We start from the raw sequence: 19,318 nt of genomic DNA on the forward strand, positions 1-19,318 counted from the left end.
AGCTGATCAAAATATCGACTTGGATGACAGCCAATAAACTTACGCTTAACACTGACAAAACCTACTACATTATGTTTGGTAGCAGAGCAGGAGATGCGCAAATTAACATTAAGATCGACAACACTCTAATTGCCAGGCATAATGAGGGCAAATTCCTAGGCCTATACCTCGACAACAACCTGAACTTCAGCACCCATATCCAACACATAACCAAAAAAGTATCCAAAACGGTTGGGATCCTCTCCAAGATACGATACTACGTGCCGCAAATTGCCCTTCTCACACTATACCATTCACTTATATATCCATACCTCACCTATGCTATATGTGCTTGGGGTTCAACTGCAGCAACACACCTAAAGCCAATAATAACCCAACAAAAAGCTGCAGTAAGAATAATCACTAAATCCCATCCCTGGCAACACACCCCCCCCACTCTTCATAGATCTAAACTTACTCCCTGTTCAGTACATCCACACTTATTACTGTGCAATCTACATCTACAGGACCTTAAATTCCAATATTAACCTTGACCTAAAACGCTTTCTTGATAGTTGCGACAGAACCCACAGGCACAATACCAGACACAAACATCTCTATGACATTCCCCGTGTCCGACTAAACCTTTACAAAAATTCAATGTATGTCAATGGCCCTAAAATCTGGAACACCCTACCTGAAAATTCTAAAACTGCAGACACATTCATCACCTTCAAAACTACCATCAGAAAACATCTTATCTCCCTGATACACCCTGTCAACTAATTACACGAATACCACCTGGTGGTTAACACTTACACTCACTCACTCATTTGACCATAAACAGAAATATCAATCTCAATCTCAAAATAATGAATCTTAACTAGTCATAAGTTGGCCTGTGATACCCCAATACTGAAACTATGTATAGTGCCAAAACAAAAGCATTCACATTGCTAAACTCACAAACTAGTATTTAGTCACTTAGCCATAATACCAACTTACCTCATAATTTTGTAATATTTTAAACTTAAGATTTAATTTAAGTCTGCCTGAAATGCCTAACCATGCTAGGTGTTCTAGTGGTACACTCTGTAATTATTATTTTATTACATGTAAACCACACAATAACCAAATTCTGTAAACTCAGCATTGTAATCCTTATAGAGAATAAACTTTGAATTGAATTTTATTTAGAGCGAAACACTGTCCAAATTAAACCTCATTCTGCATCCTTGGAACTTACACTGACAGCATAGAAAAAGGTGAATTACTGAAGTCACAGTTTGATTCTGTGATCAGTGAACCATTAACCATTCAAAAGACTGACACTCCAAATGAGATTTTCAAGAGCGAGACCCAATCATTGGAACTGTAAATCTTCCAACTAATTAATGGCTTACTGGTCACCAGAGTCAAACTGACTTCAGCAGCTCACTCATTTCTTTGTCATCATCAGTGTAAGTTCCACCTCCACTAAGCAAGGGCCCAATACCAGGTGTTTGGTCACAACCCGGTCAACCTTATGCTCCCCAACCAAGACACTCAGATGGTGACCTACCTGACTCTTGAAGATACCTGTACACCAGGAAGTTCACCTCGTCACTTGTAATGCTCATGGTGAATCTGTAAAGAAACAAGTCACCTAAATTCTAATTCAAAACCATAACCGACTGTGCATTTTTGCGAGTCGAGTTGTGTATTTTCTTACGGGAATTTTTAAAAAATTGAAAATACAAAGGATCAAGTATTTTCTCATGTTACTTAGACTCCTTAAAAACAGACATATGCAGTTTATTTGCTGTATTATACTGTAGCCAAGAAAATAAGATCTTGCATAAAGTTGCAGGAACAGATGTAAGAGCAATAGTGGAAGAACAATTAAGGCATATAGGTCTACATAATTATTTAACCCTTAAATGGTCCAAACAGATCGACGTTCAAATTTGTAGTGCTACAAAACTAGATTACTTTTTTTTACATATTTTCAAATATAACAAAAAAAAAAATGTAGATAAAAGTTTTTTTACACGTTTTCACATGTAAAACAAAAAAAAAATCTACATTTTTTTACATACTTTCAGATGTTGAAAAAACGTATATATACGTTTGGACCATTTAAGGGTTAACTAAATAAGAAAGTGTACTAAATATTATTACAAAGACATTAAATAATGAAGTACAGTGGTCCCTCGCTTTTCGTAGTTCTCGGCAATCGTAAATTTCACCAATCATAGGGGTATTTTTGTATAAACATGGACTCGCTTTTCAAAGGTTGACTCGCGAATAGTAGTTCGTCTGGGACGCGTATGCAAGGTGTGAGCCGGGGCGGCCTCCCTACCCAGCCAGTCTGGCATTGTTTACCAGTGAGTGAAGGTTCCCTCAAGTGCTCCTACGAAATATTTCATAATATTCCACTCATTTTAGTGCTTGCAAGTACTAAATAAGCTACCATGGCTCCAAAGAAAGCTCCTAGTGCCAAGCCTGTGGTAAAGAAGGTGAGAAATATGTACAGTGACAAAGTCTTGGGCCATTTTAGGGAAGTGTTAAAGAGATGCCAGAAACAGAGCTCTCTCCACAGTTACTTTGCGAGACAGGACTAGAGTGACTCTCAAGGTGGTTCTAGTGGCATTAAGAAACAGAGAAGAGAAGCAACCCCAGAGAAGTAATTGGTACCTGAGGTGTTGCTGGAAGGGGATTCCCCTTCCAAACTGTAAACAATCCACTCTCTCTCCTCCTCCAGTCTCCCACACACTAAGAAGAATCTCCAATAAAAGTAAGTGTTATGCTGTTAATGTTTCATTCATCATTTCCCATTGTATTGTTTATGTACTACATGTATATTTCATGTAAAAAATTTTTTTGTTTTAATACTTCTGGGTGTCAGGAACGGATTAATTGTATTTACATTATTTCTTATGGGGAAAATTGATTCGCAAATCGTAAATTTTGTTTATAGTAACGGCTCCAGGAACGGATTAATTACGAAAAACGAGGGGCCACTGTACCAGTATTCATGCAGTCTAATTAGCAAGTACATATATTAAGTCAGTGTTTGAATGAGAATATGAAGTTCATACTGTAATTATTATTATCACTGTAGATTCATTGGGAAACACTAAATTCATAGGGATCATACAGCACTTGGGAGAATGGGAGGCATTCAGATTAATTCTAAGGAAGAGGAGCACAGGTTAAATTCCTTTGATCAAGAGCCCCTCACTGGCATCAAAGAACTTACCATGAAGGGGGTATTAAGTAAATAGCCATGTATTATTTCCAAGTTTTTTCATATCTCCTGTGGAATTATTAAATATACAGTGGACCCCCGCATACCGTACGCATCGCATACCGTACAATCCGCATACCGCTCGCTTTTTTCGCAAAAATTTTGCCTCGCATACCGCCCAAAAACCCGCTCACCGCTCTTCGTCCGAGACGCGTCCAATGTGCGCCCTTAGCCAGCCTCACATGTGCCGCCGGTGGCATTGTTTACCAGCCAGCCTCTGCGGTAACATCCAAGCATACAATCGGAACATTTCGTATTATTACAGTGTTTTCGGTGATTTATCTGAAAAATAAGTGACCATGGGCCCCAAGAAAGCTTCTAGTGCCAACCCTACAGGAATAAGGGTGAGAATTACTATAGAGATGAAGAAAGAGATCACTGATAAGTATGAAAGTGGAGTGCGTGTCTCCAAGCTGGCCAGGTTGTACAAGAAACCCAAATCAACCATCGCTACTATTGTGGGCAACAGAAAGGCAATCAAGGAAGCTGTTCTTGCCAAAGGTTCGACTGTGTTTTCGAAACAGAGATCGCAAGTGATGGAAGATGTTGAGAGACTCTTATTGGTGTGGATAAATGAAAAACAGGTAGCAGGAGATAGCGTCTCTCAAGCGATCATAAGCGAAAAGGCTAGGAAGTTGCATGAGGATTTAATTAAAAAAATGCCTGCAACTAGTGATGATGTGAGTGAATTTAAGGCCAGCAAAGGTTGGTTTGAGAGATTTAAGAAGCGTAGTGGCATACATAGTGTGATAAGGCATGGTGAGGCTGCCAGTTCGGACCACAAAGCAGCTGAAAAATATGTGCAGGAATTCAAGGAGTACATAGACAGTGAAGGACTGAAACCTGAACAAGTGTTTAATTGTGATGAAACAGGCCTGTTTTGGAAGAAAATGCCAAGCAGGACCTACATTACTCAGGAGGAAAAGGCACTCCCAGGACATAAGCCTATGAAAGACAGGCTTACTTTGTTGATGTGTTCCAATGCTAGTGGTGATTGCAAAGTGAAGCCTTTATTAGTGTATCACTCTGAAACTCCCAGACCGTTCAGGCAAAAGAATGTCCTCAAGGAGAATTTGTGTGTGCTGTGGAGGGCAAACAGTAAGGCATGGGTCACTAGGGACTTTTTCTATGACTGGTTACACCATGCATTTGCCCCCAATGTGAAAGATTACCTAACTGAAAAGAAATTAGAACTTAAGTGCCTCCTGGTGTTAGACAATGCCCCTGGTCATCCTACAGACGTGGCAGAGCGACTTTATGGGGACATGAAATTCATTAAGGTGAAGTTTTTGCCTCCTAATACCACTCCTCTCCTGCAGCCCATGGACCAGCAGGTTATTGCAAACTTCAAAAAACTGTACACAAAAGCTCTGTTTGAAAGGTGCTTTGTAGTGACCTCAGAAACTCAACTGACTCTAAGAGAGTTTTGGAGAGAGCACTTTAATATCCTCAATTGTGTAAACCTTATAGGTAAGGCTTGGGAGGGAGTGACTAAGAAGACCTTGAACTCTGCTTGGAAGAAACTGTGGCCAGAATGTGTAGACAAAAGGGATTTTGAAGGGTTTGAGGCTAACCCTGAGAGGATTATGCCAGTTGAGGAATCCATTGTGGCATTGGGAAAGTCCTTGGGGTTGGAGGTTAGTGGGGATGATGTGGAAGAGTTGGTGGAGGAGGACAATGAAGAACTAACCACTGATGAGCTGATAGATCAACTTCAACAGCAAGAGGCCAGACCTGAGGAAACTGGTTCGAAGGAGGGGAGAGAGAAATTGAAGAAATTGCCTACTACAAAGATTAAGGAAATCTGTGCAAAGTGGCTTGAAGTGCAAACCTTCATGGATGAAAATCACCCTCACACAGCTATTGCAAGCCGTGCTGGTGATTATTACACTGACAATGTTGTGAAACACTTTAGGGAAGTCATAAAGGAACGAGAGGTACAGGCCACTATGGACAGATATGTTGTGCGAAAGAAGTCCAGTGACTCTGAAGCTGGTCCTAGTGGCATTAAAAGAAGAAGGGAAGTAACCCCAGAAAAGGACTCGACACCTCAAGTCTTAATGGAAGGGGATTCCCCTTCTAAACACTAACACTCTCTCTCCCCTCCTCCCATCCCATCAATCATCACCAGATCTTCAATAAAAGTAAGTGTCATGTAATTGTGCATGCCTTTTTCAGTTTGTGTGTATTAAAATTAACATTTCATGTGCTAAAATTTTTTTTTTCATACTTTTGGGTGTCTTACACGGATTAATTTGATTTCCATTATTTCTTATGGGGAAAATTCATTCGCATACCGAACATTTCGCATAACAACCAGCCCTCTTGCACGGATTAAAGTCGCTATGCGGGGGTCCACTGTACTTGAAAACTCTTTTTGAATGGAGATTTTAATTAACTTTGTGCAAACTGTCCTAAAAAAATTCTTTGTTCATTTCTCACATATACATATATGGTTAGCCAGACTAGAGTCCTGGAGGTGGAAAGTACGTACAGTACATACCTGCACTCTGAAGGTGGGTTGCGGATGTTTCAATTTGGGGTGTCAATTCAATTTTGATGTCTGCTCAATTCTGGCAAAAACAGCTATTGAATGAATGATAGTGAATGCCATTTCTTTTTCTTGATAACTCTACCTCAGTGGGAGATTGCCGATTTTTATTATTTTATTAACACACTGGCCGATTCCCACCAAGGCAGGGTGGCCCGAAAAAGAAAAACTTTCACCATCATTCACTCCATCACTGTTTTGCCAGAAGGGTGCTTTACACTACAATTTTTAAAATGCAACATTAACACCCCTCCTTCAGAGTGCAGGCACTGTACTTCCCATCTCCAGGACTCAAGTCCAGCCTGCCGGTTTCCCTGAATCCCTTCATAAATGTTACTTTGCTCACACTCCAAAGTAACAATTATGAAGGGATTCAGTGAAACCGGCAGGCCGGACTTGAGTCCTGGAGATGGGAAGTACAGTGCCTGCACTCTGAAGGAGGGGTGTTAATGTTGCAGTTTAAAAACTGTAGTGTAAAGAGATTGCCGATGTGTTAAAAAATTACAGTTTTCAGAACATTTCTCAATTTATGTTGCAATTATGTTGCTTAAATTAAGTTAACACTCAACTCTTAATAAAAATTAAAAAATTATAACATTATTATTTTTTGGGTTATCCTAGGTAATTTACACTATGTATGATAATTGTACTTATGTGTACCTGTGCCTAAATAAACTTACCACAAAGCCAGTATATGAAATATTATAAAAAGGTGATAAAAAAATTTGAAGCACAAACAGAAAATGGGGACCTAAAAACTGCACCAGAAAATACAGTCAGATGTTCACTGTTTATGGCTCTCTATTATGTATTTGTAGCTACAAGAGAAGAGCTATACTAGTGGTGAACAGTCACCCATCTCACAGTGTTAGCAACTGCGAAATAATGACCTGAGGGTGGGCTGCTTTACTTTCTTCTTGGAAGAGAGGCTTAGACTATACTACTCTCTTATAATCTCATTTTTTCAATTGATCTGAGTAAGTGTTTTTTGAGCCATTGGTTGGCTTGGATGGCAACGCTCTAGCTTTATACACCGAGTGTCTGTGGTTCAATCCCCGGCCGAATGGAAACGTTAGGCTTGTTTCCTTACACCTGCTGTCACTCTTCACCTAGCAGTAAGTAGGTACCTGGGTGTCAGTCAACTATTGTGGGCTGCATCTTGCAGGACAAGATTGGAAGACCCCAGTGGAAATAAGACAGTCCTTGATGATACACTGACTTTTTTATGGGTTATCCTGGGTGGCTAACCCTCTGGGTTAAAAATCTGAACAAATTTGATCTTATCTTAGCATTTTATTTTTTTTTTTAATTTAGTGGGGGAATGTACGTAGTAATGGCATTCTGGGAAAGAAATTAACCTTTAGGGGTCAAACAACTACGGTGAAAAGCTTAAGCAAGTTGGAATATCCGACATAGACAATGACAGTCAGGTCTGGTAGAGCGAAACACCAACGTCAAAGACCTGGGAGTGATCCAATCTCACCTTCAAGAAAACATTGTATCAATCGGGAGACAGGATGGATAATGAGAACAAAACTAGGGAGGCCAAGCCCATTCAATTCCTAGGATCAAGACCTTTCAAGGCCTAGAAAATCATTAGCATCAAGAGGATATATTTCTCAATACACCTGGAAAATCCTAGAGGGACTAGTACCGAACTTGCACACGAAAATCACCCACTATGAAAGCAAAAGACTTGGCAGACGATGCACCATCCCCCCAATGAAAAGCAGGGGTGTCACTAGCACGTTAAGAGACCATACAATAAGTGTCAGGGGCCCGAGACTGTTCAACTGCCTCCCAGCACACATAAGGGGGATTACCAACAGACCCCTTCTTCAAGCTTGGACAAGCACCTAAAGTCAGTTCCGGATCAGCCGGGCTGTGGCTCGTATGTTGAGCCAGCAGCAACAGCCTGGTTGATCAGGCTCTGATCCACCAGGAGGCCTGGTCTCAACCGGGCCGCGGGGGCGTTGACCCCCGGAAATTACTACTGGGAGCGCTTGAGGTTCCTAAAACTGTATTCCCTGGAACGCAGGCAGGAGAGATACATGATTATATACACCTGGAAAATCCTAGAGGGACTAGTACCGAACTTGCACACGAAAATCACTCACTACGAAAGCAAAAGACTTGGCAGACGATGCAACATCCCCCCAATGAAAAGTAGGGGTGTCACTAGCACGTTAAGAGACCATACAATAAGTGTCAGGGGCCCGAGACTGTTCAACTGCCTCCCAGCATACATAAGGGGGATTACCAACAGACCCCTGGCAGTCTTCAAGCTGGCACTGGACAAGCACCTAAAGTCGGTTCCTGACCAGCCGGGCTGTGGCTTGTACGTTGGTTTGCGTGCAGCCAGCAGCAATAGCCTGGTTGATCAGGCTCTGATCCACCAGGAGGCCTGGTCACAGACCGGGCCGCGGGGGCGTTGACCCCCGGAACTCTCTCCAGGTAAACTCCAGGTAAACTACTTAAATGCACAGTAGTGACCAGCAATTTGACTGACATTTTGACTGGCATTTTGACTGGTATTTTGACTGGTATTTTGACTGGCATTTTGACTGGCATTTTGACTGGCATTTTGACTGGCATTTTGACTGGTATTTTGACTGGTATTTTGACTGGTATTTTGACTGGTATTTTGACTGGTATTTTGACTCCTGCTAATTTCACTCCCTATATAAAAGAAACATTTGTGTTAAAAACATTTATAAAACATGTAGCTTATAGTTAAATTATGTTGTGTTAGTTACGTTAAGATAAATTAGATTAGGTTAGGCTAGAATATGTTTAAGTTAAGGTGGATTAGGGCAGGTTACATTAAAGTAGGTTAGGTTAGATTAAGCCATATTGTACAAGAATGGTATACAATACCGACAAGATGAAGACAGCATAACTATGTTGTTAAGTAAGACACACATGCAACAGTTAGGTATCTTTATTTCGAAACGTTTCGCCTACACAGTAAGCTTCTTCAGTCGAGTACAGAAAAGTTGATAGAAGCAGAAGAGACTTGAAGACGATGTAATCAGTCCATCACCCTTAAAGTTGCATATGTGTCTTACCTTAACTGTTGCATATGTGTCTTACCTAACAACCTGTCGGTATTTTATACCATTTTAATGTTCAGCATAACTATATACAAAAGATGAAGTATATAGTCCTGCTGTCTTCAAATTATGTCCTGGAATTTGTATTGATAAAGCCACTGGATGGCAAAACATCCACAATAAAGATACCCAGATGTTGCACGTGTGTCTCAGTTTTCAGATTAAGCCATGTTAGGGTATGTCTTTAGCATTAACACCTTAATTTAAACTGTTTTCTTCATGGTAAGTTAAATTACCATGTACAGTATGCAAGACACCTCTGCACATTAACGTAATGTACAAAGGCACTACGGTAACTTGGTTAACCTTTATTCAGCTTCATTTACATATTTCTATAATTTATAATACAAATTCATACAATGGTTGCAATATACACAGTTGTTATAGATGACTTTATTGTTAACCCTGAAGGCTAGTAACCCAGGATAACCCAATACAGCCACTGTGGCTTCACTGGGGTCTGTTTATAGGTCCTTTCACAGGACACCAATGGGAATAGGTGCAAGGACCCCCAATGGAAATAAATCAAGGATTCCAATAGACATAAGTACAAGGACCCCAATGGAAATAAGTACAAGGATCCCAATGAAAATAAATCAAGGACTCCAATAGATATAAGAACAAGGACCTTAATGGTAATAAGTACAAGGATCCCAATGGAAATAAGTACAAGGACCCCAATGGAAATAAGTACATACAAGGATCCCCAATGGAAATAAGTACAAGGACCCCAATGGAAATAAGTACAAGGACTCCAATGGAAATAAGTACAAGGATCCCAATGGAAATAAATCAAGGACTCCAATAGACATAAGTACAAGGACCCCATTGGAAATAAGTACAAGGATCCCAATGGAAATAAATCAAGGACTCCAATAGACATAAGTACAAGGACCCCAATGGAAATAAGTACAAGGATCCCAATGGAAATAAATCAAGGACTCCAACAGACATAAGTACAAGGACCCCAATGGAAATAAGTGCAAGGATCCCAATGGAAATAAATCAAGGACTCCAATAGACATAAGTACAAGGACCCCAATGGAAATAAGCACAAGGATCCCAATGGAAATAAATCAAGGACTCCAATAGACATAAGTACAAGGACCCCATTGGAAATAAGCACAAGGATCCCAATGGAAATAAATCAAGGACTCCAATAGACATAAGTACAAGGACCCCATTGGAAATAAGTACAAGGATCCCAATGGAAATAAATCAAGGACTCCAATAGACATAAGTACAAGGACCCCAATGGAAATAAGTACAAGGACCCCCAATGGAAATAAGTACAAGGATCCCAATGGAAATAAATCAAGGACTCCAATAGACATAAGTACAAGGACCCCAATGGAAATAAGTACAAGGACCCCAATGGAAATAAGTACAAGGATCCCAATGGAAATAAATCAAGGACTCCAATAGACATAAGTACAAGGACCCCATTGGAAATAAGTACAAGGATCCCAATGGAAATAAATCAAGGACTCCAATAGACATAAGTACAAGGACCCCATTGGAAATAAGTACAAGGATCCCAATGGAAATAAATCAAGGACTCCAATAGACATAAGTACAAGGACCCCAATGGAAATAAATACAAGGACCCCATTGGAAATAAGTACAAGGATCCCAATGGAAATAAATCAAGGACTCCAATAGACATAAGTACAAGGACCCCAATGGAAATAAGCGCAAGGATCCCAATGGAAATAAATCAAGGACTCCAATAGACATAAGTACAAGGACCCCAATGGAAATAAGTACAAGGACCCCAATGGAAATAAGTACAAGGATCCCAATGGAAATAAGTACAAGGACCCCAATGGAAATAAGTACAAGGATCCCAATGGAAATAAATCAAGGACTCCAACAGACATAAGTACAAGGACCCCAATGGAAATAAGTGCAAGGATCCCAATGGAAATAAATCAAGGACTCCAATAGACATAAGTACAAGGACCCCAATGGAAATAAGTACAAGGATCCCAATGGAAATAAATCAAGGACTCCAATAGACATAAGTACAAGGACCCCAATGGAAATAAGTACAAGGACCCCATTGGAAATAAGTACAAGGATCCCATTGGAAATAAGTACAAGGACCCCATTGGAAATAAGTACAAGGATCCCATTGGAAATAAGTCACCTTATCTGTGTTTTGGGGGGTTAAGCTGCATAATTTACACACACGTCACTACATATGATAACTGCACTTATATGTACCTGTATACAGATAAAAGAATTTTAAAGTAAGTTTATCTAGGCACTTACACATAAGTACTATCACTTGAGTTACACATTAACATTGTTTTTACAGCTGATATTTGATTTTGTTGTGCAAAAGGCATAAAAAATAACCTAAGGAAACCCACCTAAGCCTACCTAGAACAGCCAAACCTAACTTAACCTTACTCCGCCATCGGTACTTGTGTGTCTCTACACACAACGACTCATTATTAAGTGTTGACTGCCTCATAAATACCACATAACTAAAAAATGTATTATTTTTGTATATAATCTTCCAAAATAACTTAAATACACCACTGCTGGTGTACTAAAGTTGTATGTATTGTTGAATGTAAATTAATGCCAGTTAGTAGTTGTAAGATCTAGACGAGTGTGTATACCTCTACTTCCTAGGATCAAGAGCCTTTATTTGCGTATTATATGAGAAAATGAAACTTATATATGAACTGTCAGGTCAAACAAATCATAGAAAATACAATTAATACAAGTGACGTTTCTTCTGGTTTTTGTCCACATTATTAAGTTATCAGGTCAATGACTGCATAATACATCACTGAAAATAGCACTAATATTTATTTTATAACTGTGTTTTGGCATATTAACCATAATACACAAACTGACTCTTATATATAATGTTCCGGCATCAACTTTTAAAGCTTCCGTGTTTTCCAGCACTAGTGTTGACTTACGAGTTAAATCTAACATATACCAGTCTCCCTCACAGGTCTATGGAGTCTCGTAGTCATACTCACAGCTAAAACACTCAGCAGTACTTCAAATAAGCAACATTTTTTGTACTGAATGAAAATTCTTTGATCTGAGAGTCGCATCCAAAACAAACATGGCGGCCGTGTGCATTTCTTAATAACACTTTCTCACTCATGATTATGGTAAATACTTATCTTTCTCTCTTATCAGTGTGATAATGATGATTTTTATTAGTTGTTTTATCGAAATAAATCTGGTGTATATAATTTGTTTAGATTTTTTAAGAAATGTAATAGAGGGCTTAAGATGCATTTAAGTCTAGTGACCCTTAAGGGGGGAGCGGGGTTAATGACCCTTAAGGGAGGGGGTTAATGTCCCTTCTGGGAGGAGGATTAATGACCCTTCAGAAGTGGAAGGGGTCATTATTGACCCTTTAGAAGTGGAATAGGTCATTATGGCTCTTCAAAAGTGGTAGAGGGTCATTAATGCTCTTCAGAAGTGGTAGAGGGTCACTAGTGACCCTTCAGAAGTGGTAGAGGGTCATTAGTGACCCTTAAGAAGTGGTAGATGGTCACTAGTGACCCTTCAGAAGTGGTAGAGGGTCATTAGTGACCCTTAAGAAGTGGTAGAGGGTCACTAGTGGCCCTTCAAAAGTGGTAGAGGGTCACTAGTGACCCTTCAGAAGTGGTAGAGGGTCACTAGTGACCCTTAAGAAGTGGTAGAGGGTCACTAGTGGCCCTTAAGAAGTGGTAGAGGGTCACTAGTGACCCTTAAGAAGTGGTAGAGGGTCACTAGTGACCCTTAAGAAGTGATAGAGGGTCACTAGTGACCCTTCAGAAGTGGTAGAGGGTCACTAGTGACCCTTCAGAAGTGGTAGAGGGCCACTAGTGACCCTTCAGAAGTGGTAGAGGGCCACTAGTGACCCTTCAAAAGTGGTAAAGGGTTACTAGTGACCCTTCAGAAGTGGTAGAGGGTCATTAGCGACCTTTCAGAAGTGGTAGAGGATCACTAGTGACCTTTCAGAAGTGTTAGAGGGTCACTAGTGACCTTTCAGAAGTGGTAGAGGATCACTAGTGACCTTTCAGAAGTGGTAGAGGGTCACTAGTGACCTTTCAGAAGTGGTAGAGGGTCATTAGTGACCTTTCAGAAGTGGTAGAGGGTCATTAACGACCTTTCAGAAGTGGTAGAGGATCACTAGTGACCTTTCAGAAGTGGTAGAGGGTCACTAGTGACCTTTCAGAAGTGGTAGAGGGTCATTAGTGACCGTGAGGCAGTAGGTAAAATGAAAGGGGGTAAGGCAGCCGGGATTGATGGGATAAAGATAGAAAGTGGTAGAGGGTCACTAGTGACCTTTCAGAAGTGGTAGAGGGTCACTAGTGACCTTTCAGAAGTGGTAGGGGCCATAAACACTACATATATTATTTACCTTAGCTTATAGCGAGTGGTGAATGTATTTATTGTAGGAAGTCTGAATAAATGAAGAATGATTATAATTGAAAGTTGTATTAACAAAACGCCGTAAAGAACAGCACCTTAAAAGCGGGGCCTTTATTGTGTAGTTTCTGGTGCTATTTATATTTCTGTAAAACTGTTATGCAAAGAGCTAGCAATGTATTTTACTGTATTTCCATTGATATACAACATCTGGGAAGGAATATTATAATCATATTAAGCGCAAAACCAACAAGGGTCGTGCAGTGGGGGAAGGAGTATACTTGGAGGATGTTTCGGTAGTCAATGATCCCGTAACCCAGTCCATGACCAGGTCTAGCGTTGGAATCAGATCGTGATCGCCCAGGCTATTACTGCTGGACGTATGCAGACTCATGTATGAACCACAGCCCAGCTGGTCAGGTACTGACTTTAGGTGCCTGTCCAGCTTCCTCTTCAAGACAGCCAGAGGTCTATTGGTAATCCCCTTTATACATGCTGGGAGGTAGTCGATTATAATAAAAAAAGAAGCACTAAACCACAAGGGTTATACAGCGTGGGAGGTAGTTGAATAGTCTTGGTCCCTGACACTTATTGTGGTGTCTCTTAGCACAGCTGCTTACCAGGACTGAATCTCAGAATTTAGTAGATTCAAACTTATCTGATATTATACTAACACCACATGACTTTGGAAAGGTGATAAATGACATGCCCATGCACTCTGCCCCAGGCCCAGACTCATGGAACTCCGTGTTCATCAAGAACTGCAAGAAGCCCCTATCACGAGCTTTTAGCATTCTGTGGAGAGAAAGCATGAACAGAAGGGTCGTCCCACAGTTACTAAAAACAAGAGACATAGCCCCACTCTACCAAGTGAGCAGTAAAGCAATAGCTAAGCACTACAAACCGAAAGGGCTCTAAGAAGCAAGATCGCCAATCATCTAGATACCAATCAGTTACAACTCAGGGCAACATGGTTTTAGAGCAGGTCACTCCTGTCTGTCCCAACTGCTAGACCACTAAGACAAGGTTCTGGATGCTATAGAAGACAAACAAAACGAAGATGTAGTATATACAGAATTTGCAAAAGCTTTCGACAAGTGTGACCATGGCGTAATAACGCACAAAATGCGTGCTAAAGGAATAACAGGAGAAGTTGGTAGATGGATCTATAATTTCCTCACAAACAGAACACAGAGAGTAGTAGTCAACAGAGTAAAGTCCGAGGCAGCTACGGTGAAAAGCTCTGTTCCACAAGGCACAGTACTCGCTCCCATCTTGTTCCTCATCCTCATATCTGACATAGACAAGGATGTCAGCCACAGCACTGTGTCTTCCTTTGCAGATGACACCCGAATCTGCATGACAGTGTCTTCCATTGCAGACACTGCAAGGCTCCAGGCGGACATCAACCAAATCTTTAAATGGGCTGCAGAAAACAATATGAAGTTCAATGATGAGAAATTTCAATTACTCCGATATGGAAAATGATGTGAGGAAATTGAAACTATATTGGAGTATAAAACAAATTCCAACCACACAATACAGCGAAAAACTAATGTAAAAGACCTGGGAGTGATGTCAGAGGAACTCACTTTCAAAGATCACAACATTGTATCTACCACATCTTCTAGAGAAATGACAGGATGGGTAATGAGAACCTTCAAAACTAGGGATGCCAAGTGCATGATGACACTCTTTGGATCACTTGTTCTATCTAGGCTTGAATATTGCTACAAACTAATAGCATCTTTCAAGGTGGGTGAAATTGCTGACCTAGAAAATGTACAGAGAACCTTCACGGCGCACATCAGTACGATAAAACACCTAAATTACTGGGAATGGTTGAAGTTCCTCAACCTGTACTCCCTACAATGCAGGCGGGAGAGATACATGATTATATACACTTGGAAAATCTTAGGATTTGTACCAAATCTGCAAATTAAAATCACCCAGGTCCAGGTCCAGGTCCAGGTCCAGGTACTCCTTACGAGAGCAAAAGACTCGCCAGGCAATGCAACATTCCCCCACCAATGAAAAGCAAGGGTGCCACTAGCATAATAAAAGACAATTCAGTAAGTGTCAGGGGCCCAAGACTGTTCAATTGCCTCCCAGCATACATTTGGAAGGATTACCAATAGATCCCTGGCTGTGTTCAAGAAGGCTCTGGACAGGCAGACAGGCACCTAAAGTCAGTACCTGATCAGCCGGGCTGTGGTTCATACACCTCTTCAAGGGGGGCTCCTTGGCGTGGTGAAGAGGCTCTTGGTCTGAGGAATTAGACCTGTCAGTCTACTTCCTCAGACCGAACCTAATTACCCCCCAATCCCCCGTTCCCTATCCCATCCTCCCCTTTTTCCTTTCCTCCTCCTCCTCCCCACCCCTCCCTTTTGCCCTTCCTCTTTGGCCTTTTTTTTTTTTTTTTTTTTTTTTTTTTTTTTTTTTTTTTTTTTTCCACAGGCATGCTAGTTCCTAGGTAGGGGAAAGAGTACCGGGGTCCATCCCATTCTGTTGAGGTTCTTGGCGGTGGCGTAGTTTGCCGTGGAATCTGGATTGCCTGGGGATGTCCTGATCCCTCTCCGGTATCCCGGAGAGTGGCTTTGGGTGTCTCTCGGGCGACGGGTGTATCTCTGGAAGCCACCTTTCGGATTCCGGGGGTGGTGGCCGAAGGAGGTATGCTTTGTGGCGGATTTCCGGCCGCCCTCTCTTTTGTCCACTGAGGTAGCTCGGCAGATGTGAGGTTGCTATCCCGGATTGCCGGTTTACTGGCATGATGGGTAGGGTATGGCACGGGTTCCATGCTGCATCTGCACTACTTGCGGTGCTGAGGTCCTCTTGGGCGTGGAGGGAGATTTCTGGCCCTTTCATTCCTCCTAGGAACTATCTCTCCCCGGTCCCCCCTTTTTTTATTCATTTTTTTATTTTTATTTTCTTTTCTTCTTTTTTTTCTTAAAAACAAAAAGAAAGAAGTAACCTAACCATGGCAGCCCTAGTCCATGAACCTGCTACCCCCAGGCCCCTTCTTGATACCGCACCCCGTTCTGACCCCGCCCCATCTTTGGACCACTCTTCGGACACTCCTCATGCCTCTGTACCTCTTGCCGGTGCTGTTTCCTCACCCGCTTCAGGTACTGAGGCCTCGACTGACTCCTTCGATTTATCTGACCTTCGCTCTCCTCTGACTATGCTTCCGGCCTCTCCCTCTACGGTGCGGCAATTTTCAAATCGCCGGCCCATTCCACGTCGGACCAACTCTGGTCCCACGCCTAAATGACAACGACAATTACCTGCTGATGATACTTCTCCACCTTCTCGTTCTTCTCAGAAAAGATCGACACGTCCTTCACTACCTCTCCATGCTCAGTTTCAGACTGCACAATGGACTAAATTCTTCACTTTACGACCGACTTCCTCTACTGCCTATCTTTCTGACCACAGTATTGGCAAGGCACTCCTACGCCATGTTGGTAAAGATATTTCTTTTCATGCTCTTAAGAGCGGTATGCGCATCGTCACCGTACAGAATGCTACCCAGGCTCATGAGCTTTCTCGTCTTTCCCATATCGATACTGTTCCTGTAACTATTGAAAAGCATCATTCCCTCAATTCTTGTAGTGGTACCATCATTCTGCCCCATACCATAGTTCAACAAAATTTCCAGACATGTGGCACTGACATTCTTGAACAGCTGGAACTCCAAGATCTCCCAATCCTCAAGGTAGACACTTACGTTCTTCCTGCCCGCGGGCGGAGACGATACCCTAGCAATGTGGCTCGTTTAACTTTTGACAGCCGTGAACTCCCATCCTCAGTTTATGTAGCAGGACATCGGTTACAAGTTCGAAAGGTGATCCCTACACCGCAACAGTGTAGAAATTGCTGGCGATTTGGCCATCCAGCGAAATATTGCAGATCTATCGCCGAATGCCCAGTCTGTGGTGCCGATGACCATTCTAATACGTCTTGCAATCGACCTCCCTCTTGCCTTAATTGTCATGAGGCTCACCCTTCATACTCTCGCCATTGTCAAGTCTACTTAAACGAGCGGGAAATCCGTTACCTCAAAGAGGCAGAAGGTCTCCCTTATGCCATGGCAGTTTCTCATCTCCGCCTCCAAGGGAGACTACCTCGTGTTTCTTATTCCCGTGTTTCAAAACGTCCCCCCACTTCTGGTATCCCATCTTCTGCACCCACCTCTGTGGTTACCTCTCCCATAGTCACTCCTGTAGCTAATTATTTTGCTGTCCTCGGCTCAGACGTCCCTACTTCAACGTCTCAGTCTGATCTTGCTTCTTCGTGTTCTCTCTCACAAGCCTCAGTAGCGACGAGATCTCGTATGACACCTCCTCCCAATCGTCCCTCTACTTCTCAAAAGTCAAAAAAAGGTCCGTTAACACCTCCTACCCATCTTCCACCTCCTCATTTTCCCTTCCCTGTCTCTGTACCTGGTTCTCCCCCTCTCACTGGCTCTGTTACAAGTGTAGAGGTTCACCCTCCTCCTCGTACTGTACCTTCCTCCCCTGTTCCCTCCCAAGTTTCTTCCTCTTCGGCCACCTCCCAGGTTTCTACCTCTTCTGTCCCCTTCCACGCTTCTCCAGTTCCCTCCACCCTTCCGTCCCCCCCCCTACCTTGGTACAGTCCATTACAGTTCCAATCTTTACTCATCCTCCCCCTACCATTTCCAATATTGTCTCCCATACGACGTCTCTGAATTCTGAAACACTTGAAGCAATCTCTGAATATATTGCAGAGACCAAACCATCAATGGACACTGATCCACCCTCCGCTCCTTCTCTCTCCTCTACTCCATCTGCGCAACTCCTTTCTTCACAGCGCACCGTTCCTTCGCTGCTTGAACGTTTTCCACTGCCTCCGCATGTGGACTTTTCTAACCCCTCTAGTCTGTAGGAACCCTTACCTGCGGATTTCAGGTATCTTTATCATTGCCAATCATGGCCTATTTACAGTGGAATATACGCGGCCTCAGGGGTAATCGGGGTGAGCTTCAGATGTTACTCTCCCAGTTTTCCCCTGTTGGTGTTTGCTTACAGGAACCAAAATTACACTCTGCTGTTATCTCTCCCATCTCAGGCTATAATTTATTGTATTCTTCAGATCCTTTTCCTGATGGGACCTTTAATGAAAGTGCCCTTCTTCTACGCACTGATATTCCGTACCATCAGCTATTTGTTCGTACTTCGCTGCATTACACAGCAGCCCATATCCACTTGCATAGGTGGTATACGCTCTGTTCTTTATATCTCTCTCCTTCTCGGGCATTATCTATTCTGGATATTGCCTTTCTTGTTTCGTCATTACCACCACCGATTCTGTTACTTGGTGATTTTAATGCCCACCATTTCCTCTGGGGGGGGGGGTCTCACTGTGATTCCCGTGGCATTCAGTTAGAGGCTTTTCTTGCCACCCACCCCCTCCATGTTTTAAATACAGGTACTCACACCCATTTTGATCCTCGGACTCACACTCTCTCTTGCATCGATCTCTCAGTCTGCTCTTCCTCCACCGCATTAGACTTCACTTGGTCTGTTCTTCTGGACTTACATGACAGCGATCATTTCCCAATCATTCTTACTTCCCCTTCATATTCACCACCTCTTCGCATCCCACGCTGGCAATTTGATCAGGCAAATTGGAACCTTTACTCACACCTAACTGTTTTTAGAGAGGTTCCTTCTTCGTCCTCCATCGATGAGCTTTTACACCTCTTCTCATCCTCCGTTTTAACTGCAGCTTCTCATTCTATACCCCAAACTTCGGGCAGGCATTCTCAGAAATGCGTGCCTTGGTGGTCTCCTGCTTGTGCTCGTGCAGTACGTTTGAAACACGCTGCATGGGGCAGGTACCGGTACAATAGAACCACAGAGAGACTTCTTGAATTTAAGCAGAAGCGTGCGATCGCCCGCCGTGTCATCCGTGACGCTAAACGCACTTGCTGGCGAGATTATGTCTCCACCATCACCTCTGCTTCCTCTATGA

At 42.3% G+C, this 19,318-nt stretch overlaps 1 protein-coding gene across 3 annotated transcripts in view; it reads right to left on the reverse strand.

Annotated features, from left to right (window-relative positions):
• Window positions 1-12,068, reverse strand: part of ebi (transducin beta like ebi) — a 56,071-nt gene extending 44,003 nt beyond the window's left edge. Inside the window, exons 1-2 of one of the 3 annotated variants that reach the window (XM_070102313.1) lie at window positions 11,935-12,068; window positions 1,541-1,605 (exon numbers count right to left, since the gene is read on the reverse strand). In XM_070102313.1, coding sequence (XP_069958414.1) covers window positions 1,541-1,598 — 58 coding nt within the window. In that variant the 5' untranslated portion in view covers window positions 1,599-1,605; window positions 11,935-12,068. Of the gene's footprint in view, window positions 1-1,540; window positions 1,606-11,871; window positions 11,891-11,934 lie in introns of those variants that run through there. The other 2 variants (XM_070102315.1, XM_070102314.1) reach the window with 2 other exon arrangements.
• Between the last annotated feature and the right edge of the window lie 7,250 nt (window positions 12,069-19,318).

The sequence above is a fragment of the Cherax quadricarinatus genome, chromosome 81 (genome assembly GCF_038502225.1).
Source record: "Cherax quadricarinatus isolate ZL_2023a chromosome 81, ASM3850222v1, whole genome shotgun sequence".
In the NCBI taxonomy this organism is placed as follows: domain Eukaryota; kingdom Metazoa; phylum Arthropoda; class Malacostraca; order Decapoda; family Parastacidae; genus Cherax; species Cherax quadricarinatus.